This window comes from Talpa europaea (assembly GCF_964194135.1).
Source record: "Talpa europaea genome assembly, chromosome: X".
NCBI classification, from domain to species: Eukaryota; Metazoa; Chordata; class Mammalia; order Eulipotyphla; family Talpidae; genus Talpa; species Talpa europaea.
The window spans coordinates 3,554,557-3,578,063 of NC_140081.1; the positions used below are offsets into that span (position 1 = coordinate 3,554,557).

The 23,507-nt window shown below is 49.8% G+C and overlaps 1 protein-coding gene across 2 annotated transcripts in view; it reads right to left on the reverse strand.

Moving 5' to 3' along the window:
- Window positions 1–6,429: 6,429 nt before the first annotated feature.
- ARHGAP6 (Rho GTPase activating protein 6) overlaps window positions 6,430–23,507 on the reverse strand; it is a gene marked incomplete at its 5' end in the record, with an annotated part of 377,711 nt that continues 360,633 nt past the window's right edge. For both annotated transcript variants that reach the window (XM_084258737.1, XM_084258738.1), the window contains 4 exons: window positions 6,430–7,263; window positions 9,073–9,153; window positions 11,933–12,201; window positions 21,287–21,384. In XM_084258737.1, the coding sequence (XP_084114863.1) occupies window positions 6,563–7,263; window positions 9,073–9,153; window positions 11,933–12,201; window positions 21,287–21,384 (1,149 nt within the window). In that variant the 3' untranslated portion in view covers window positions 6,430–6,562. The remainder of the gene's footprint in view (window positions 7,264–9,072; window positions 9,154–11,932; window positions 12,202–21,286; window positions 21,385–23,507) is intronic.

Sequence of the window (23,507 nt, forward strand, 5' to 3'; positions counted from 1 at the left end):
CCCCTTTAACTGCAGCTTTGCCTGTGCATTTCCTCTCGAGGAGTCTGAACAGCCTCAGAAAAAGACTTTCGAGAAGAGAGCCGCTCTTCCCTTGCTGCCTCCTCCTGGCCACGGCAGGGCCCTTGAGCAGACCCGAGGGTCCACACGGTGTGACCAGGTCAAGTATCTGAACCCACGCTCTTCCTTGTGAGTGAGTCGCTGGGCTTTCCCAAGTGAGCGGCCTCTCTGAGGTCCCTGCAGTAACAGGAGTGGCCCCTGGAGGAAACGCGGAGGTGGGCCCCGGGACGCTCTCACGGCTGAGGCTTCTCAGTGCTCCGCTTTCCCCTTTACCTGCACTTCAAAGCCTGCAACTTTTGAGATAGTTTCCTTTTAATCCCCGTGGTCCCACGGCCGCTGGCTGGTCTCACTCGTTGTGCCTGGCGTTTGGCAAGTTCCCCCAACTTCGAGTCCCCCTCCTCCTGCCTGAAGCCTCCCCTCTCTCCTAGTCTGAACCTGGAAGGCCTGGCTGGCTCCAGCGCCGCACAGGGATGGTCCTGCCCTTGAGTGCGCCTGGGTTGGCGTGACTGCTGGGCTTCCCAAGAGTCTTTCTGGCTGAGGGATGAATGTCTGTGTCGACTCTGTCTCGGGGCAGAGGCTTCCTAGGGGGCTCTGGTTGCCACCCGGACTCTGTGCCCGCAGTCCAGAAGCTGGCGTGCAGCGCGTGTGGCCAGGGACCATTGGGGCCTGTGTGTTAAAGTATGGTACCAGCTCCTGATTTCTCCTGAAGGCTGGAGCGTTAAATTGGCAGATGGCATTTGATGGTCAGGAGTGGTTCACATGGTGTAGATTTTGTCGTCGTGTCAGTCTTGTGTGGAGCTTTAAAAATCACAACCGGAAACTTACACATTTCAAACTATTTGCGTATTTTAAAATAAAATAAAGCTGATCAATACTAGGTTCTGCAGATCTTTTAAGAGTAACTTGACACTTAATAATCGATTCTTCAGACAGAGGAAATCTTTGCAGGAGGCTGGAGGCTCGCTGCTGGAAGCAGCTATTTTCTCCTCGTCATCAGACATTCTCAGGCTTCTGAGGGAAGGATTGCTGTGGCTTCCCCTGGTTGGTGCTGAGCAAGCGTTTGAGAGGAAATTTTGAGAAACTAAGCGGCATAACCGGAAAATGGAGACAGTCCAGGCAGGTACTCACCCCTTCACAGGACTAAAGTTTTCCATGAGAAAAGCCACCTCTAAAGCGTCAGGCCGAGCTGATGACAGGGTCACAGTTTACACACCCTCCTGCCCCTCCTGGAAAGGCTTAGAGTAACTAGATTCAAAGCCACGTTGTGTGGGGTTGAACTTAATTGCATGCAGGGGTCAGGAGTCTGCTCTGAGAGATTTCATCTTATGACTTCAAATTCATTGTGGATATTGTCTTAATTTCAAATTAAGTCTTTTAATTATGGAAATAGCACCATAGTACCTCAGAATCAGAACAAACCACTGTAGGTTAGGCTAAGTATTAGCAGACAAGTCGGGGATTCGAACTGGGATTGCATATTAAAGTGTAATATTTCCAGTGGTTTCCTAGGGACCTGCATTCAGTAAATGTTCATGTCCACTCTGTGCCTCATGCCCTGACAGACATGTGTCAAAGGTTCAGGCCCCGCCACAGGAACTCAGACCCACGGTGGACAGGCTCGAGGCTGGGCATGGCGCTTGAGAAGGCAGACAGCCGCCCTGGGGGCCCGCTCAGCCCTTCCTTACCTGTGTGAGCTGAAGGCATCTGCTTCCCCCACCAGCGGCAAGAAGTACAAGATTCAGTGTCTAGTAAGACTCCACCTGCTTTATAGATGCCATCTTCCTCCTGCGACAGACTGGGGAGGACGCTGGACTCTTTCGTAAGGACACTAGTCCCATTCGTGAGGCCTCCACCCCCATGGCTTAATCACCGCTGCTTACTACAATCACTTTGGGAGTTAGATTTCTACATGAACTGGGAGGGGAGGGAGACCACAAACATTCAGACCATAGCACTGACTTACTAGTTATATTGAGGGTGCAAGATGGTGACTGAAGCACATAGAACTCACCGTCATGGCTTGTCAGCCTCACGTCATCAGCAAGGACAGGGACAGTCAAAGCAAGGAAAGGGACAAAAGTACTGAGACAATACAGTCTCCTCTGCCCCTTCCTCAAGAAGGCTGTAGGGGACAAGCAGTCTCCTCCCCATTCAGTTAATTATAAGGGGTAGCAGGTGCCTGGCTGCTTGCTCTAAACAAGTGCCTTATTTAAAACCACTACCGGGGCCTCCCCGGTGGTGCAGCGGTTGAGCACTGGGTCGTGAAGCTGCCCGCAGCCTCCGCTGCGCCGGTTCGATTCCCGGCTGCTCCCCGACCTCCGAAGGAGGGCCCCACATGGCGCGCAGGCCCCCCCCCTCCGCGCTGCTCCCCTCAGCAGTGTACCTCGGTCCCTCTGCCTGCTCTGCTCCCTGCTCTGGCTCTGGTGAATTCTCTCACCCTCCCACGCTTCTGACTGTACTCAGTGCGTGTATAAATAAATCTTAAAAAAAAAAATAAACCACTACAGAAAGAAGTCAGGTCGCGGTCTTGGACCTTTATAAAACAGAAATATGGTGGGGCAACGACATTTACTGAATATGCGCATCCCACTTGACAAAAGCAAAGAGGATAGTTAGGCTCTCGCCTGCTAATGCAAAACAGTCCGCTGTGTCCTCAGGATCCCACCCCATGAACACTTAAGATGGATCCAGAAGTCAAAAGGGATGTGACCAGGAAATGTCACTGCGAATAAAAGGACACCCACAATTATTTCCAAGCCCAGGGATTGCGACAAGATTACATTTTCAAGATCACGTGATTTCTTAGGCCTGCGGTAGTGGAGTGCTGTCCCCTCTCCCCTTGCAACAGGAACCATCTGTTCTGCCTGGAGCTGAAGCGGCCGGGCCTGCAGTAAAATGCCAGGCCCTCCGCACCAGTGGTGCCACGTACCAGTGGTGCCACATTACTTCCTTGTGTTCTCTGCTCCCGTTTTAAAGGGACAGCGACAGCACTTTCTGCCAAGGATGTAACCTGGGGTCCCATCTGTCTTCTGAAACAAATGTATCTTTCTCCAGGGAACCTATTGTTTTCCTGGTAGAAGCCATTTCCTCTCGCCCCTTTCCAGACTACGTTAGATAGAGACACCTTTAACCTGGAACGTTTAAGGAGCCAGCAGTTTCTTCTCTTGGCTTCTCTCATGCACAGGAAATAAACCCTTCTCCTCGAAAGCGGTTTGGCCAGCTTAATTCACAGGACGTCAGAGGGGAAAGGTTTCCCCCTCCCCTACACCCTGTGAGCACAGGGCGGGCGGCTCACTGAGTGGTAACAAGGAGCAGCTGTGCGCCCTCTAGTGGGCAGCGGGAGGCACCGTCCTCACATCTTAATCTTGGAACCGGGCGAGGGAACCAGACTCGTTGAAGGGGGGACGGCCTGAGTCATGCTGACTTGGAAGGAAGTAGAGTAAACGCGTGATCCAGAAATAGAAACATGCAAAGGAGGGAGAGGACTTGGCGTCCTGCAGCCCGATTCCAACTCAAGCGTGGCGCCCCCCCCCCCCGCCCCCGCCCCGCCCCGCATCCAGCAGTTCTGACTCCAGCAGGCGCCCAGGAACTAGGCTCAGCTGGCTTCTTGCCTCTCCCCGGAGGCCAGGTCAGAGTCCATGGGTTAAGGGCTCAGTCTCCCAAGACCGCCCCCTACTTCAGACTCGAGGGGCAACCCCGGGTTCAGTTCATTGGCTGGGGCAGCTCACCGAAGGCAGGAAACCAGTTTACTCACTAGATCGCCGATTTATTGCCAAGGAGTGGGGGCACCATGTGGGCCAGGGTGCCGAGCCCCTGCGCCCTCCGAGCAGGCCACTCTGCGGAAATTCCTCGCTTGCCACCAGAAGCTCGCCGAGGCCCCGCCTCTTGGGATTGGAGGCCTCCTTGCGCGGCTGTGATCCATGAAGTCACCGGCAGGGGTGCGTGAATTACCCTCCAGCCCCTCTCCCCTTGGAGGGCTGGGGGCAGCACGTTCCCACCCTCTAATCAACTGGCAACCAGCCCCACCCTCAGGTGTTTTCCAGAAGTTGCCTTCATCAACTCAGCAGGAGGCACTTTGAACACCCTCAACACTTGGGAAATTCTGAGGCTTCTGAGAGCCGTGAGCCAGGTAGAGCAGACCAAGGCAAAGGGTATATGGCAGATCTACTTCGATCACGGTACTGTAGCCTTCTCACAAACCACTGTCTCGCCAAAGTAGATGAGCGGGTGGGCAGGTGGGTATGGCTAGAGGGATGCATTCATCTATTCCTTTATTGCACCATTCACTGATTACCTACCTTGTGCCAACCGCTGGGATCCTGCGGCGTCTGCGCAGCGCCGTTGGCAGTCTCAGTTGCTGTTCTCACAGTACAGGTCACAGGGGCTGAACTATTCCAAGCCCTATTTGCTGGACTAACTACTCTAGGTCTGACCAGGGACAGGCTGACACCACTTTTGTAGCCTGTGGCACAAACATCAACCTCAGGGCCATTTGATCTGGAAGATTTGGGAAACAGGACTGGAGGAAAGAATTTGGCAGGAAGGGGGGGGGTCCCCTATTTCAGACGGTGCAGTCCAGAAAGGATGGAGAGAATGGCTGGGGTGTGGTTTGATTCAAAACCAAGACAGCACAGGGTGAGCAGGGGCACAGGGTGAGCAGGGGCAGAACGAGAGCAGGTGGCAGGGCAGCCCGCGACCCACAAGCAAGTGCTCTTTGCTCCGGTCCGGTTTGCAGACTCTTGGCTGCGCATGGGTGGCCAGGAAGAGCCGGGGTGTCAGTGGCAGGGGTGCCGGACCCGAAGCCAAAGAGGCCCCAAGCGCTCCCCAGTAAGAAGCACTGGCTACCATGTCTAGACTTTGCTCTGTCTCCCTGAAGAACACGAGGCCTCAGCCCACAGAGCAGCTAGAACGCAGAAAGTGTGCCGGCCGGGGAGGACACCTCGGTTCCGGTCGTGCAGTAAATCACCCCCAATTTAGTTAATCAGGCTTCACTTGCGACAAAGTTATTATAAATGTCTGATGCATCCATGTCACTGGTTGATGTCCCCAAGCCATAGCTGTGCCTGTGTGGAGTTGCTATGATTTATAACCCCGGGACCTAGGAATATCGAAGAGTCTGGAATGGGGTGCGAGTTCATTCATTAGATTCAATGCCAGGGAACAAAATCTTTGCTTAACTTTTTATTCATCATGGCACAAGACAGAGCTTTAAGAAACACCACTGAGAATGTCATCACCCACATGGAAATTAAGAGTAGCATGTTTTATAAAAAAAAAAAAATTCTTTTTTTTCTATAATACACATTCCCTTATGAAGTGAAACAAACAACAAAACAACAAAACTCCGAAAATACTGAAGCGAATCGCCACCTGCCAGTCAAAAATGGTTTCGCGGTTGAAAACTTCAAACCTGGTAGAGGAGTAGGTAGGAGAAGATTACGATGAAACACACAGAAGATTGCCGATGAAATCATTTCCTCAGCCTTTGGCACATTGTAAATACAAAGCTGTAGCTTTTTCCCAAATGCGATCTACTTAACAAATCATGGCAAATAATTTGGTTAATACTGATTATGGGGCAAGAGGGAAAAATCATGTTCTGTAATTTAAATACTCTATTTAGATTCTTTAACACGTTCTAGCTGGGTTCCAGTTTGTAGTTTTGAAAAATACATAAAATTATATGTTATAAATATATATTATATATGGTCTATATAAAATTGAGTTGGGCCTAAATGGGAAAGACAACTTCTTAATTATTCTTTCTTTGTCAGGCATGGCCTTTCTCTCGTTGAATGAACTGAATCCTTTCTAAGCAGATTCTAAAAATATATTCCATAATGTATCAAATGTAATATTCCTCTTACAACAAAACATATTCAATATGAAAAAGCATTCCGTGACTATTTTTTTTCTGTATCTCACTACTATATAAAAATATGGCTTCACAGATTCTGTTTTATTTTGTTTTGTTAGTGTTTTTCTTAAGCATTGAAGGAAGGGCTGTCCCCCGTGACAAAGCTACGGCAAAAGCACAGAAACCCGCTTGTGCATATTCTAGGACTTTCTATAGAATCTCGTTGCTTAGTATAAGTGATTTTTTTTAAATTGTTCCTTCTGTTTTCGGTGAATATATCATATACGATTATCATACATACTCTGTTACAGAATATACAAGAGTCAAAACTGGAGACACATAAATACAGTGAAGCGATACCAAAGCAAGAGTTTTATCTTATACAGAGTCAATGTGAGGAGGCTTTACACTGGACACTGCCGTCGGGCTGCTTCTTTGATCCCTAAGGCTGGCTATGCAACAGAACCTTAATGTATACGGCGAGGGGACGGGTGCTCTATATGTTTTAAGTGAACTGAATTCCTCTCGAGTTGTTTTTCAAAGTGTAAAAGGAAAAAAAAAAAAAGAAGTGTCCAATGGTCCAACCCCAACTTTTTCCCTACCGAGTGGAAGAAGGCTGCTTGGGAGGTGAGGGCCGGAGTGGGGAGCTCATACCAGCGTTTCTGGGAGGGCATCGGGGTTGTCGGCGGATAACAGCTCCCAGATCTGCCACCGCTCTCTCTGCCAGTCGAGCCAGTTGGGGTCTCCCAAGGTCTTACTGTTGGCCTCACTGGTGGGACCGGAGTAGGCACTGCTCCCTTTGTGTGGGCCCGCTGGCTGCTCTGGCTGGGCCGCCTGGCTTCCCTCCTGCAAAGCTGTTCCAGAGCCTTCTTCTGGCCCCTGAGGCCTCCACCAGGGGGGCTCTGTGGGCTGGTGGGATGAGGCTGAAGCTGGCTTCCCCGGCCCAGGGTAAGGCGGAGGAGGCCTCTTGTCAGGCCTGGCCCTCTCCCGAGGTCCCTGGGGCCCAGGCCGAGTGGGGCCGGGCAGCCAGGCCCCAGCCAGCTCACCCTCCTCGGTGAGGTCCTCAGCACTACTCAGAGTCCAGTACTGCTCGGCCCTGAGCTGGCCCCGCTCTGTTCTCCGGCGGCCGCCCTGGAGGGGAGGCGTGCTGCAGACGCGAGACACGGCCGGGTGGGCAGGGCACGGGGCCCTGGTGGCCGTGGTCTGAGTCCTGCCAACGCTCTGCCTCCCACTGTCCAGTTCTGTGGGGCTCGCCTGCCACCGAGGCCAGTTTGGGGACAGGTTCCCTTGAGAAAGGGAGCACGGCCCCGGTCGGAGGGAGCTGCTTTCAAAGATGTCTCCATAGGAACCTGGAAGGGCAAGAAATGGAGCTCGTTTGCAGAAGGCCGGGCGGGCAACCCCGCCCACGGCTGACTTCCGCCACTGAAAAGCACTGGACTTCCTGGCTGCAGGCGGCTGCTCTCCATGGGTCTGCCCTGTCCTCTCACTGCTGAAAATGTAGTCAGGGGAGACAAGATGGTGTTGGGGCGGGGGGCAGAGGCATACGAGCCTTTGCCCAGAGACAGAGCAGCATTGAGAAGAAGGAAATGGAGCAGAAATGGCGGGACAGCCTGTCCTGGGGGAGAGGGGCTCGTGCATCTCACAGGACATGATGAGGTCTGATTTTTTTTAAAAGATTTATTTATTTATGCATACAAGAACTGGGGTACAGGCCAGAGGTGTGGGGGGTGAGAGGATTCACCAGAGACAGAGTGGGGAACAGAACAGGCAGATTGATTGAAATCCACTGCTGAGGGGAGCAGCGGGGAGTCAGGAGAGGTCTGCTGCGCCTTGTGGGTTGCTCCCTGGCTGGGGATCGAACTTGCGCTGCAGAGGCTGCTGATAGCCTCATAGGTTGTGTCCTAACCCCTTGCACCACCAGGGAGGCCCATGACGAGGTCTGATTAGATCATGGCTCCCACTAAAGTCAGTTGGATTAGGGGCATTAATTAAAAATGCACTGTCCTTTCCAATTGTCCTATGTGAGGGATTACCAAACATGAGAAGGGGGCGCGCTCTCACGCTCTCTCTCTATCTCCCTCTCTCTCTCTCTCTCTCTCACGCTCTCTTTCTGCCCCCATCTATATGTTTGGAACAATAAAAACAATTTACACACTTTCTGTTCTACATCAACATATACTCCAGAGGGACTCAAGCGTTAAGGGCCTAATCAATGCGATACTGGGAAGGAGAAAAGCGTCCAAGTGACTGACAAGCCGATGGCTAAGTAAAGATTAATTTTGTGAGCAAATCCACAAACATAGATATGTGAAAATTTTTCACATAGCAGGGGCGGGGGGAACAACAAAAGGGGTCATGTCAGGGGACAAAGGGTCAATGTCTTCATTGGAGGAAGCGTCCCTAAGAAACAACTGACCCGCTTCCAGAAGTATCCACTGGCAAGCATGCTGATTAGAGGCAGGGAACCAGCTAATTCATAGAAAAATTATAAAGGGCTGGTAAGAAAGAAAGGCAATTAAAATAAAAAACTACAATTTTGCTTCAGAAATGAGCAGAAATGCAAAGCCAATGGTGTGCAATTCCCATGATGGGACGTGACTGGGGGAAGAGGCGGGGGGTGGGGGGGGCAGCGACCTGCCCGAGGCCCAGCAGGGTGTCTGTGTGGAACAGGCAACTGCTGTCCCTCGGAATTCTTGGAAAGGCTCACAGTGGCCTACTTCCCTAGGCCACTTGCAGTCCAAAATATGTGACCCTATTAATAATTTAAAAGACAAAAGACGTACCTAAAAGCGGTTCCTGCTAGCAGAACTTATTACAAAAACAACCAAAAAATGGACACAGTTGCCCAAGCAGTGGGTTTGAACCTAGGAATGTGCACAGTGGAACGCTAAGGGACCCTTAAAAGTGGTCATGGAAAGTCAAAATTAAGCAGAGCACGAAGCTGCACACAGAAAGGATATAAGTATGGCTAAAATTTCTGGCAAAGGAACGGAAATGCAATGTAGTCAGAGAATGATGTGTTCTGTGGAAAGGCTCAGCACAGTCTCCTCCCCCCTTCAGCAACAGTATGTGACAAGCATGCGCTAGCATGCTAAGACAAACATTTAAATTAATTTTAAAAGTAAATGCAATAAAGTCTTTTCAAAATAATACTTTACCTGTCATTCCAGGGTCTTTGGATCCGCTTTTTAATGTTGAATGCCAAGTTCCCCAGATATTGAAAGGCTCCTCTGACATATCTAGGAAAAAGTGTATTAAAAAAGGGATGTAACTCAAGGAAAGTTGAAAGGCAAAATCAATAAGCTTTTCTGTAACATCTGTTCTGTGAGACGCTCTATATTCAACCCGTGAGGAACCCAAGAAGGCGCCAGACCTCCTTTCAGGAGGCTTATTCCATCTGGGATTTATGAAAGGGCCCTTTCTACACCAGAGTGGCTGCAGACGGAATAAGGGGCCCCAAAGATGCCTGTGTAGGTGTCCCCAGAACCTGCAAAGATGTTATATTCAAAAGGGACCCTGCAGGTGTGATGAGCTGAAGGGCCGTGAGATGAGATGGTCCCAGACCATCTGGGTAGGCCTGATGTCGTCACAAGGGGCCTTAGAAGCAGCAGAGAAGATGTAACTTCACTGACTTTAAAGATGGAGGAAGGAGCCATGCGCCAAGGAATGGCAGTGGCCTCTAGAAGCAGAGAAAGGCAAGGAAACAGACACCCTAGAGTTTCCAGAGGGAACACAGTCCTGTGAACTTGTTTTAGACTTCTGCCGTATGGAGGGATCAGAGAATAAATGTGTGTTGTTGTAAACCATCCAGTCTGCGGTCACGTGTTACAGCAGTGACAGGAAGTGACTCCAGTGATGACAGGTAGGCCAGCAGCAGCCCATCGTCTCTCTCGTCCTACCCTCGGGAACGAACAGGTTCATCCAGATGTGCCCTTGCTCTATCCATACACGTCCACAGGGTAAGGCACCATCTCATTTAATCCTCACCACAATTCTGTCATGTGATCACAACGACTACCTCTAGAAGCAAATGTCTCCCCGGTACTTCCCTCTGTTGAGCAGACTATACCCATTCTCTCACTTCATCCAGAGCAGATGCCCCCAGTCCCTTTTCTTGACCAGGGAGAAGGGCTGGCACAGGCTACATGGGCTCACCCAGCAGGTATGATCAAGGGCTCGCCACATGCCAAGTTCTGTGTTAAGGACTTGCCAAGGATTAGATCATTAAAACCTAGGGATGATTCTGTTCTCACCCCCAGTTGTCACGGGAGGGGGACAAGGATCTCCAAGAGGCTCAACCCCACATGAATGGCGCTACAGGAGGAGGCGGAACCGCAGGTTATCGGCGCTCTGGTCGCTGCTTCCCGGGGTCAGGTTATTTCCAGGAGAACATTTCCAGTTTGACCGGGCTGCTCAACCAGCACTCCCGATATTTGGGGTGAGTGCATTCTTTGTCGGGGTGCAGGGAGCATCCTGTGCACTGCTGAGCAGCATCCCTGACCTCTAGTGCCTGGACGCCAGTAGCTCCCCTCTCGTAGGGACAACCAGAAATGCCTCCAGATATTGTCACCCGTCTGTGGGGGACGAAGCTGAGAGCCACGACATTCCGGTTCTGCCACAGATATTGAATGGATGGAAAGAGCTCATATGGAACTTGGCCCATGTGCTAATAAGTTAGAGGCATGTGTACTTAGCCCACCAGCTGCAGAACTGCAAGGCAGGGGCCTTGACCCCGGGAAGAAAGAGTCAGGCTTCACGGGGTGAATTTGTCGGAAAACATCCCTTTGAATCTCTAGACACTCAAGTGCGTTGTGCCTTGATGACAGCAAGCTTCTGCTCGGATTGCCTTTTTGTTCTTGTCACAGAGAAGGTTGCATATGGAAAACTTGTTATTAACTTAAAAGCAAAAATGAAAGATCACTTACATCCATCACAAAGGGAAGCATTCAGGAGCTGTGACATCTCAATTTGGTGGGAATATATTATGGCCATGAAAGCTGTTAGCAAAATGAAAAATGCTCATGGCATGATTTTCAGTAACATGAGCTTAGTTCAAAGGCAACTATGCTACGACTACTATAGACAGATAGGTGTGCACAGCTACGGAATGCACTAGAAGGATGGGGAAAACTAAGTCTGAAATTTAGAAAAGTGATGTTTACCCCTGATGGGAGCATGGGTTACTGTGCTTAGTATCAATTTAAAAATTATGTTTTGATACAAATATTTGTGAAATAAAAATAAAGATGCTGTGATTAAAAAACACCCTCCCCCAAGAGTCCTCTTCAGAATGGAGTAAATTACAAATTTAAGATAAAATAACAAGAATTTGTACAAGTACTACTGAGAGAGTACTCTGTTGAGTCCTGACCTTGAAGAATGACTCTAGAGGGAACGAACAGAACCGAACATTCGGTGGTCAAATACATCTGGGAATAGCTGCAAGCCGCAGCCTCCCTCCCCTGTGCAAGTGGTGTCCCTTAGCACTGCCAAGAGCTTGAGAAACTGTCCGGAAAACCCATCGCTTTGTGAACCCAGCATTTCCCAAATGGCTTTTGACCACGGAACCCTTATTTTGACTCGAATCTTAATCCCCCACGGAGACTCTTTGGAACAGGCTGTCTCATTCCGTAGCAGGGTCAGCTTGTACTCTTTCTGAAAGTGTGGCCCTAACTGGATGACACCTGAGACTGCAAACGTGCAAGCAAACCCGCTGGCCTGCACGCGCCAAGCTGATGGGGGCTTCTTGCTGCTGCTGGAAACCGAGAGTCAGCGGAGCCCTGAGTACAGGACCACTTCCCAGATAGCTGGGGCTGCAGGGGCCCTCCGCCAGCCGGGCGTCACCCCCTCCCCTCCTCTGCCCAGAGGAGGCGGGCTCCAGCAGGTACTCAGTAAGCACTTACAGAACCACAGAGGCAGAGAGGGAGGGAGGGAGAGAGGGAGAGAAAGTCCCAAGCCCCAGGCCAGGCCACGGGCCATGCCAGCCACCGATGTGGCCGGCCAGCCGGGCCCAGTTACCTTTTCCAAGCCTCGGTCCAGGAGAACTCTCCCTTGACTTCGAAAGTGGCAAGTGACCCACCAGCAAGTACTGCTCCGGCCCTTTGTAAAGCTTCTCCGAGCCCCCTGGGGCCGTGTCCTCTTGCATAGCCAGCAGGGAGCGCTCAGACAGCACTGGGGAGTTGTTGTCGTAAGGGGAGAGGTCTCCGCTGGAGGCCTTGTTGGAGTCTGTGGATGAGTGCCTTCCTCCCACGGAAAAGGAAACTTCCGACGGCAACATGTCAGGGCTTCTGGCACAAGGAGACAATTAAAGATGCGTGAACATGGGAACAAGCAGTGACCAGGTTCAAACAAAAGGACCGTTACACAAAGGATGGGAGGAGAACGCAGGCTCATGGGGGTTGAACCACAGAACTTGTGAAAGATGTTCCGCGGCCTCTGCATGGATGAGGTGAAAGCGTTTCCACAGAATGGCCAGCAGAGGACAGCGAAACTCCACAGATGTCACAGGCATGGCAAGGCCCAGGGTGGGGAGGAGAGGGAGCTGCGGCCCCTAACTGTCCTAGGTGCCTGGCGGAGGCGCCTGTTGGTTTCATCCCTGCTTGCATTTCGAAATTAACGTTTGATGCTCCGTCCCTAGGAAGTGAGAAGAAGTGGCAAAGGCTCTTTCACCTTGCTCAGCAGCCTGAATGAAAAATAATTCAGATGAATTGAAACTTCACTTGAAGTTCCTTACGGCGTTATACCTTCCTCTCCACCCGAGTACTTAGCATAAGGGAATCCATGCTTCCCGCGATGATGACGGTGATGACGATGACCAGGGCGATGATGCTACTGCTGGGGAAAAGTGTTTCCGGTACAAAACGGTGGCCGGGAAGAGAGCTACGTCGCTGGAATCCATTGTGCTTTCACAAATGGACATACAAATACTAATTAGCATATCCATTGCATTTGATGGGTGCACGAATAGTCACAGCCACAGAAGTCACAGTGAGAACGTGAGCGGAACATGGACACTTGGACGGCAGAAACACGAGAAGGACAAGTCTTACCTGGGAACCTCTGAATTTTCTACCCTCCTCAAAACAGTGGCCCTGACATCTTAAAGGGAAATGATCACAGCTGGATTACTCATGCCCAGAACCCGCCTCTGCGCTCTCCCCACCCCCCTCGGCCACGCCACTTCTTTTTCTTTTGGTTTAAGTTCTCAAAAGAAGTCCTTGGTGATGCTCAAGACGTTAGCCACGCTCCCGAGTCACCTTGCCTACCCCGCAGTGGTGTGCATGCAGAATGGAGGATGTGTGCGCAGGCGCTCTAGCTTGCACGCGGGTCGCCCACCTAGCGTCCAGGAGAAGAGCCTGTCAGCGTCTGCGGCCGCCTCACGGTTCCCTCAGGCAACCAGGGCCTCCAGCGCTTTTTTGCCGCAGGAATTACCTCCTCATATGGAATAAATAAAGCCGTTCTCTGCTGCTTTACAGCAGTGACAGATCACCTGTGGGGAGGGGCCAGAGGCCCACCGCGAGGATGACTCTTCCGGAACTTTCAGTCTCCGAGGAAGGAAGGAAAAATAAAAGGAACTGACTACTTGTGCTGGAAAGTGAGGCAAAACGATTCACCCTCTAAATCTGATTAGAGGAAACATTCTTCCTGGTTCTAGCAGAGGGAACACAAAACAAAACAAACGCATTTTTGTCTGTCCTTGAGGGGCTTGACTCTGGCTGAGAACACTGTACTATGAAAATAGAGAAAAATCGAACTTGGTGAGTGGGAGCAACCGAGCTCAGTTCAGAGCCGGGGCTCACTGGGCTGAGTAGGGCTAGAAATCAGATCTCTGGGCTAATTTCAGTTGTTTTCTCTGCTAAGCTGACATCTTCCCAGTCATCAATGGATTGTCTCATTGTCTCCCCAGCAAGAAGTCATGCTGTTCTGTCAGCAATAGTGGGTGCCCACTGCCTTATCTGATGGAATGTTTTCAAGAGAGTCAAGTGAGTTCATTAGCCAAAACCAAATAATTATCAGAACTATGATTTTTTTTTTTTTTTGCCCTCTTACAATGGGAAGAGTTTTGGAAAGGTCCTATATTAACTCAGGGGACTTCAGTAGTTCTGTCCCATGTCTTGCTCCTCTGGCTTACAAACCCAGAAGAGAATGCATTCAACAAAATGTTAGGAGTAGCAGATTCAGCCAAGAGTTAAAGGCATGAGGGAAAATAAGCTGTGGAAGACGTTTCTCGTAAGTCTCAGCACAAGGAACATTTATGTTTCTACCAAGCAACTCAGTTATATATGTCTACCCTCTGGAGCACGTGCGGTGGAATAAAGACTGCTAAAAGGCTCCAAGGAACAGGGGGTTCCCTCAAGGCGGTATTTGGAGCCACTGGTGTGCCTTTTCCGGGTTCCATGCCCGGCTACATCTTCTCTATCACGCTTTCCACTGTTTTTCTTTCTCTCGTCTCTCAAGCCACTTAGGATCTTGCTCCACTTTGCATCTTTTTGCGAACTGCTTCAACACCCTGTTTTTGGACTGACGTACAGACAGGGAGCTCACGACCACATTCACTGTTGGGGGTGCTGAAAGGACAGAGTGCTTCCTGAGAACACTTAACTTTGGTCAAAACAAAACGAAGAACCAAAAGAACGGAAGCTGCCACACGACTTCCCTTCCATTTTCATGGCTCTGACTGGCTCGGATCAAAATGGAGGTGAGAGAGAAGGCCCTGTGCCTGTCCGCTGTCCTGTGGGTGGACTCTGCCCTGAGGGAGCAGGGCTTGAGACCTTCTAAAAGTTATTTGATAAAGAGTATTCAATATGGTTAAGCATCAGTAGCACAGCGCTACAGAGTTAGAGCTGATGGCCCTTTTAAGTGTTTAAAGGGATGTTTCTATCATTTTTTTCTCAGCAGAGGTCAGTAAGGCAGTGGCCAAATCTGCCTAAGAACCCACGTCTAAGATTTGTCTCGTCACTTGAGAGCCTGCCAATTAAAAAACAAAGCAAGCTTATTTTATTCCCTCCTTGAGCTTCTCATGACAACACAGGCAGTTCAGAACTAGGAGACTAGGGTCTTTCCATCGCGTCATGATTAAATCAATTGCAAGTGCATCCAGGACCCCTCTGGGTCATTCTGAAAAATGAGATGAGCGGCCACCTGTGTCTCCTCTAGGATCTGCCTCTAAGGTGATTCAACTGTATGGAGCCAATGTGACATTTAGCACGCCAAGGCAACAAAATACTTATGCATTTATTTATATAAAATATTTATTCTAGGGCCTCCCCTGGTGGCGCAGCGGTTGAGTGCTGGGTTGCGAGGCTGCTTGCAGCCTCTGCAATGCCAGTTTGATCCCCGGCCACCAGTGAGGGTCCCACAAAAAAAAAAAATTCTAACTAGTGATCTGAAAACGTAGTGGCCTCTCTTTCTATGTGGGAGACTGCTGGATTGATACTGGGAATGCTGGGTGGCCAGGTGCTGTTGACATGGGTGGGCCTCCATGGATGATGGGTTTTCCCAGGAAACCTGAAAACTCTAGGCCCACCAAGAGCACGCAGGGCCAGTCTCAGCTGGCCAAGTAAGCATGAGATGGACATGGAGACCAAATCACTTTCTCACCCTTGGCTGGTCCCTCCAGGTCAGGGTGTGAGCACGCCGGCAGGGCACTGTGGGCAGGCCCGCACTGCAGCCGGGAGCACAGAACTTGTTCTGTGGATAAATGGAAAACCCTGGTTCAACCCCCCGAAGTGGCTGGCCCCGCCCCTCACCAAGCTCTGCCTTGAGAAACGTGCTTGGAGATTTCCAAAGAGTGTTGGCATCATCCTGGGCGCAATCGTTCAACCGAGACACCTTGCTCTATGGGAACTCGAAGCAAATGACCATCTCGGACGCCCTTCATCAAACTGAGGAAGGAGTGGCCCGCCACAGCAAGCTCTGCCCTCACGGCAGTTTTCACGTTCATCACACTCAGTTCTGCAAAGCATCGCTTATGCAAAATCCTAGGGACAAGGACACCCCATCCCGAGAGAGACTGACGTGCACTCAAATTCCCCACCAGGAGATGAAGCCAAGCACTCTGGACCTTGGAACTTGCCCAGGGCTTTGGTGAAACTTCTCCCCTCATTTTCAGCCGTTATTAATTCCTTCCCAATAGTCCTGGGGCGGGAGGCCTTTGTGACAGGTGAAGATAAAATCATATTGACTTGATCTATTTTACTTACGGTAGGTCTGATAAAACATCACCAGATGAATATCTGGATGTTTACAAGGAAATTGTAAGTCACAATAAAGGTGTTGGGGGAAAGCATGATGCGATTAATTCTCCCGCCATCTTGAATTGCCTTTGCATCCGAGGCAGAGGCACATTCACCCTCTGGGGACTTTCTCATTACAGAATTCTCTAGGCCACGTACATACTACCTAAACTTGTCTGGATGAAAGACCTTCTTAAATGGAGTGAGTGTTTAAGGCTTCATAATTTCCAGGGAACTGGAACAGAATGATAGTTGGGGGCATGAGCCACAACCCAGCAGCAGGCTTCACTGCTGTTACATTATCCTGGCAAAGAGTGACTTCTCATCTCTCAAAATGTGCTGGATATTTTTCTGATTTTACAAATCCTAGTAAAAGGTGAACTAATTCTTGTCCATCTTGCAACATTCCATGATTTTGTGGAAGAGGGCATTTTTAATGACAATCTTTGAAAGACTGAAATTATTGATCTAGTGCCTTCCCTGAGGAAGAAGGTAACTCGGCACTCAAGATGAGGCCCATTGCGCTCTTGAAAACAATTACTTTCCCCTTCTGAAATTGTATCCTCAGACAACTATGGGCTTTCAGCTACAGTCCAAATCGGCTGGTCACCAGTTTTAATATTTGGGGAGGAGGCAGTTTCAGGAAAACTTTGTGAAGGTAAACAGAATGGTAAACAGAATGAAATACAGTAACATTTAAAAATATACACCTATGGGCTTGGCTCATCCCTTTCAACCTTCTCCCAAAAGCAGTTCAATTTGTTTCATTTGGATCTTGGTTAGGGAATATAGTAGGAAAGGTGCTTTATCTGGCCTTGTTTGATTAACACTGTCTTCCCGAGGAGCCTCTGGAACATGACAGAACAAGAGTAAGCCTCCCTATACATTTTCTTCAAATCTGTATTTTAAAAGGTCGAGAACGGTTGTCAGAATGATTGTTATGTGGCAGGTGACCTGAACTCTGCTGAGCTCCGCTGGAGTCTGGATTGATGGGGAGTCTTAATTAATCATGCTCAGTTCTGCCAGACAGCCCTGATGCGGCACCCCAGGGAGCTGAGGCACCTCACACAGAAAGTATATCCTCTAGAGAGAGGTTTTGTGTGTTCTTTTTATGGTTATCCCCCTCCCCAGGATATTAAAACAGCTACAAAAATATGACAACACTGAAAAGTGGGTACCTTAGACCTTAGAACTTATATTAAGCTTCAATACTTTATGTCAAAAATTAATTTATTATTTCACTTCAGTTTAAACTGCATGAAAATTTACTTGTCACTTGGCTCAGAGAAATTGTCCAACAGAGTAATTCCTTTGGGTGAAAATGAGGCAAGAAGCACGTGTTCTGGTCTCTGTTGACAAGCTGCTTCTGAGTCACGCAGGGGTGCATGCTGCCCCCCTGCTGTGGGCCCCGAAAGGCACTGTCTTTCTCCAAATTTTTGATATTTTGTGCATCGTAGATGCTTGGTGTCAACTCCGAACCTCAGAAATATGACACTATTGGTCACTTGATGGCATTTTGGGGACACCAGAACATTCTGCACGAGCGCATGCCCCTCCCCACTCCCCCAGTCCCTGCCCTCTTCTGCTTCCTTGTTCTAGTGCAGAGGCCTGTGGGCAGCATGCTCTGTCCTCTTTGATTTACCTTCTGTCCTCACCCCCTCTTTCCGTGCATCCTTAAATCAAAAGAGGGAGATCTGTTTTAAATATCTTTGCAGAAAAGAACACAGAATTCGAATAAATATACCAGACAAGCAGTTAAGAAACTGGAAATCTTGCATTGTTAATAATATAAATCTCTCCTAATCTCCTTTTGGCATTCCCTTTTGGTTGGGGCCAAAAATGCAAGTCGACAAGCACAAGAGAAAATAATGACTCCTCCTTTCATTCCCCAGTTCTGTTTTTGCACAACGAGGGAAAAATCTCAAATCAAAATGACACCAAATATCACTAAATGCTCGATCTTTCAGAACAGAGAGTGTAATAAACGCGCTCTCGATCTTGGGCACACACTCTTTTGAAAGTTCTTTTCACCTTCGAATAAAATCTCGTGCAGCAGTCATTCCGGGAAGGGGAGCTGAAAGCTTTCTATTTGGGTGCAGAAATTTGTGTAAAGAACAGAAGCTACAAAGGCTGGAGGAGAATGATGGGCTTCGGGCTGTGAAGGTCACGTACGCCGCCGCGGCTGTCATCTTCCCGCAAATCCTGGCCATTCTCCCCCTCCCCAGGCTGGTCAGCAGCCTTTTGTGGAGTGTCCACTAAATAAAGGCATCCGAACAAGAACTTTTGTCCGGGGCCCGGCCTGTGCCGGTCTCCAACCTCACACCCCACGACCCGCCATCGCCCCTAACCCCCCAAAGGCCCCCAGCTTGTTCCACCTCAGTGCCTCTCCGCGCTCTGTTCGTTAGCATCAAACGGGCAGCTTTTTGTTTTTCATTCTGGCATCTTTTTATAAACCTGCTTTTTGAGTAATGCTTCTTTCAATTAATTGATTTCTGTATTGAAGGGACATCACATAGCACATTACAAGTCTCCACTGTGGGTCGTTGAGAATTCACGCAGGCCTAGACGCATTCAGTTCTTTACAAAGTCCCCATCTCCAGACTGCACTCCAGAACTCAGCGCCTCCAGGGATGGCACCCAGCCCGGTGTGCTTCCAAGCCCCCCAGGTCATTGGGAGGGGTGACAAGTGGCCCAGCTCCCGCAGGGCTGGTGTCTGCCTGCGAGGCACTTTCAACGGGCCTCCTGTTCTCGGCACTCTGTGGGCCCTCCGGCAGCGAGCCTGCCAGCTTGAAAGGGCATGATCAGGCCTTGTTGTTTCACCTTCTGCTACTCAAAGTGCGGGCCACAGACCGGCAGCAGCAGCAGCAGCACCCAGGGGCATGTTAGAAATTCAGCTTCTCACAAGTTTGAACCCAGACCTGCTTCAGAAAGAGTATTTTGAGAAGGTCTCCTGGGGTTCTGTATGCATGTAAAGTTTGAGAAGCATGTGTTCAAAGGCCCAAAGTGGCTATAGCTTGAGGGTGATGATTGTCAATCCTCAAAAGGCCATATAAATAAATAAATATTGCCTAAATTATAAACAAATAGACATTTAACAAATGTGTGTATGCATTTTTACTGGATGGCACCATCACCCACCTTCTGGGCTGCTCTTTGACCTGTAGCTAGTCCTCCTGCCTAAGAAAGTCTTCTCCAAATGTTTGCTGGGAACGCGGTTGGCTGTCGACAGCCATGGAGCCCCTGCCAGCTGCCTCCCTGTCCGCGCAGCCTGGACACCCGCTTAAGATCTCGCACTGGGGCCAGCCGCCCAGACCTCACACTTCTCATCATTATGGGGCGAGGGGACTGGAGACGAGGCTGCTGCACAGCGTGCATGGGCATTGTCTGGGCATGTCTCCCTTTCCCTAAGAATAGACAAAGAAAGGCCAGATTCTTGGCATTTATCTGCACTCAGCATGCCTGAAAACCACATAAAAATAACCTCCATCAACCATGCTTTAAGTATACAATTTATATATTTTTAAATGCCATCTGAAAGCTGAAATTTGGCCTGTCAGGATCGGTGGTTTTGCAGTATGTTTTCTACCCTTTCTGGAGGGCGCCCAGTCGAGGCAGCTGACAGGGGCCTGGCCCTAGGAACGCGGCCATGTCTGTCTTCTGTCGCTTGCCCAGGGAAGGGGAGTGAGTTTATAGTCTGCTGCGACATGATATACTGTGGGGACACACCACCTGTTGGTTCCAATTAGAACTTACACCTTGATGACAGAAATGGAGAGGAAAATCAAGCCCAATCCTATGATAGGAGGAGCGAGAATACAAAATGCCACCTGCTGACACAACTCGAATAGTTTTGTTCAGTCATGGCTCTGACGGCTTCCGGGCAGGATGTCTCACTTGAACCAGGATGCAGCCTGATACTGAATGGCACAGAGGTGGATTTTAAAAAGAGAGGCTTGAAGGGATGATCCAATTCAAAATTCTTCCCGGCTCTGCAGGAAACGGGTTTCACTGACTTTCACAGCAATACACACATAATGACCCAGGAAAGAAGGCCCGAGCATTGAGGAATTCCTTTTGACCACATTTCTCTAAATAATATATTTTTAAACAATGTGAAACAGCTTGAAATGAAAACGAATACATCAAATTCAACATCACTATAAAGGACATGCATTATTTCTAAGACACCACTGAATGAGACAGACCGTTATTTTGTATACAGGACTGAGAAAGAAAGAACGCCAGGAATTCAATTAGGTTGGGCCATGGATGAGATTCATCTCCACTTCGAGGGATGAAACGGGGGTGGGGGCGTGGGGGGGGAGATGTGTCTTAGAATTGCTGGAATTCAGTCGGTCCAAACACAGCACAACACTTCCACGACAGACTGACGACGACTTTGCCTGTCACAGACTGAAGGCCTAGTGTCGTGTGAGTGACACCAGCCCTGGTTAATGATGCAGTAGCACCCCCTTAAATGACCCCGCCCCCCAGCCCCATACACTCTGCCTCTGCAGCAATGGTCGAGACTAAGCCCCTGACTCGTAGGAAACACGGTGCTCCTCCTTTGGGGTGACAACGGGTCACACACAGCCTCCAGGATGGCTTGATTTTACTCACTGAGGCTCTGGCTGCATATGGAGCCCAGACCACATTCATGTGAGAAGGATGCGAGTTATAAAGAGCAGGCGAGGCAAGAGGGCACATGGGCTCTGAGGCCCAGCTCAGGGTTTGGTAAAGCTACACAAGTAAGACGCATCCGGGGGCCCCTCAGCACAGACAGCACTCAGGATTCTGGAGGCAGATTTGCTAATGCAGCTCCTAGTCACTCTCTTGAACTTCTTGCCAGTGGTTTAGCGCTTGTGTCCCCTGGTATACACAGTCAAAAGGACTTTGTGGGGTTAGAGAAAGCGGAAGTGACTCAGGAAAGTCTCATCAGGAAGTTTCTAAAGCACTAACGGGATTGGTAGACCGAAGAATTTTCTGGTTAGGTGGACCAAGCAGATTTGCCAGAACGTTGCCCAAATTCCACTTCACGTGCCCCTGCACGGGGCTCTGTAAACCTTTCTGATTCTTTAGCATAGAAACAGAAGCTCCTCCACATGATTTTAGAAGATGGAAAAGCTGGTGTACTCACGATGATTGGGAGGCCTTTCTGCGGAGCAAATAGTCCACCACGTCGGGGTCCGTCTCTAACAGGCTGATCAGCACTTCATTCTGGAGATCTGGGGGAACCTGCAAGGCCAAATGCCAAACTGTCAGAAAGAGGCAAACTACGATCACTGGTGACTTTACACCAGCACAAAACGGAGCCTCACAAGCCAGGAGGACAGTGATTGCTCGGTTAACACCTAATCTACACCAACTGCGCAGCCAGCTGAATTTTTAGGAGAAACCGGACAATCAGGAAATGAACCAAATTCAAAGCCAAGCGTCGCCCTCCTAGGATTCAGCCCAGTCACTCGAATGCTTCTGTGGCTCAGGCTAGATTTTTTTTTGTGTGGCTGTGAGTAAGCAAAATGTCAGGGTTAAGAGGAATAGTCTCCATAATTTATTGTCCAAATGGAGTCACGTTCTAGAGCTCATATTTATAATCATGCCAAAACGACAGTCTCCCCTCACAACCCCCTGGGGCCATCCTGACACATGTGGTGGGTTGATGTGGACATGCCACTGAGTCAGACTGTGGGTGTTTGTGTCCTTGCTCCACTACTGGCTCTGGGACCTTTAGCCAAGACCTACCCCTTCTATCAGTTTCCGCATCTGTAAAATGGAGTAATGACAGTACTCACCACAAAGGTATTTTTTTTTTAAAGATTTATTTATTTATTTATGCATACAAGAGCTGGGGTACAGGCCAGAGATGCGGGGGGTGAGAGGATTCACGAGAGACAGAGCAGGGAACAGAACAGGCAGACGGACTGAAATCCACTGCTGAGGGGAGCAGTGGGGAGACAGGAGAGGTCTGCTGCGCCCTGTGGGTTTCTCTCTGGCCAGCTGGGGATGGAACTCGTGCTGCAGAGGCAGATGGCTTCCTAGTGCAGTGCTTAACCCCTGCGCCACCAGGGAGGCCCACAAAGGGTTTCTGTAGTGATTAAATGACCTATTATATGCTGAGAACCTAGAAAGTACCAGGCAGATACTAAGCACTCGAAGACATGCTGGCATTTACGGATGTCGCCTTCTTGCCCAAAGTCTGCCTCTGGTTGAGGAACACTGTAAAGGTGACTGGCTGCAGCTGTCACAGGAACGGTGGATGAGCTGGCCAGTGTTTTCTAGCCTCATCCACAGAGCATTAGAAAATGGTCTTGGGACCCTACATCACTCGTGTGGAAACGTTCTACAAGCAAAGGCTCAACTCTGCCCTCGGGGTTGTCTGCTCGGTTAGAAGCTGGGAGCTCAACCCAAGGCCACTCCAACAGTGGAGAGTAAATTAGTTTTCAGTCAGATTCTCTTGCACGTGGGCTCAGACAAGACTCTTACACTCTGTGGGGACAAGACATCAGAGGGTAAGTGGTTGGTGGAAGAATTTTCTTCCTGCCTCTTGCAGAACTCAATTCTTCTTGAGTGCTGAGAAGCTGGAAGCAATTTTATTAATAAAAACAGGGCTGAGAAAGCAGCACAATGCTTTCCTTCTCTCATAAATCTGTTCCTCCTCCTTCGTCCTGAATCTTCATTGATGACACTGCCAAGCCCTCCACACCAGCTCGCAATCTGGGTTGCATTCCGGCGTCTCTGTGTCCTCTCCCCGCCCTGGTCAGTCACATCTACTTGGCGCCATCTTCCTGATGCCTGTTATTTCTTTCCTCTCTTCCATTCCGACAGCAGCGCCAAGCTTGAGCCCTCTCTTTACCCCTCTGCACGGGCCATCTGGTGGTGATTACCAGCCTCCATGTCTCTCTACCTCTAACAGTTATACCCCAACTTCCCTCTGGAGAACCAACTGCCCCCCAACCCTTAGCTCTTGCTCGCTTGCTGCAATCCACATTTGCAGTCCACTCCCCCAGCAGCTGTCCCCACATACTGCCCGCTTCTGCACTGCTGCACTTCTCACCCCGGCCTGCTCCCCCTTCGTTCTTTCATTCATTACACAGCTCAGCAGTGAGCGCTCGCTGCATGCCAGACAGTGGATGCTGGGATTCAGCTACAAAACAGACAAGCATGCTCGTCCCTGTGAGGCTGACGATGAATATGGAAAGACTGGCATTAACCAATAACCAAAGAAGACACCGAAAGGGTTCCATGGAGAGGAATGAAGCCAGCAAATGCAATGGAGAATGTGGGCGGCTGGGCAGGGGGATGGTTGCAGATGCAATTTTAAACAGGATGGCCAGGTGATAGAGAAACCGGCATGTGAG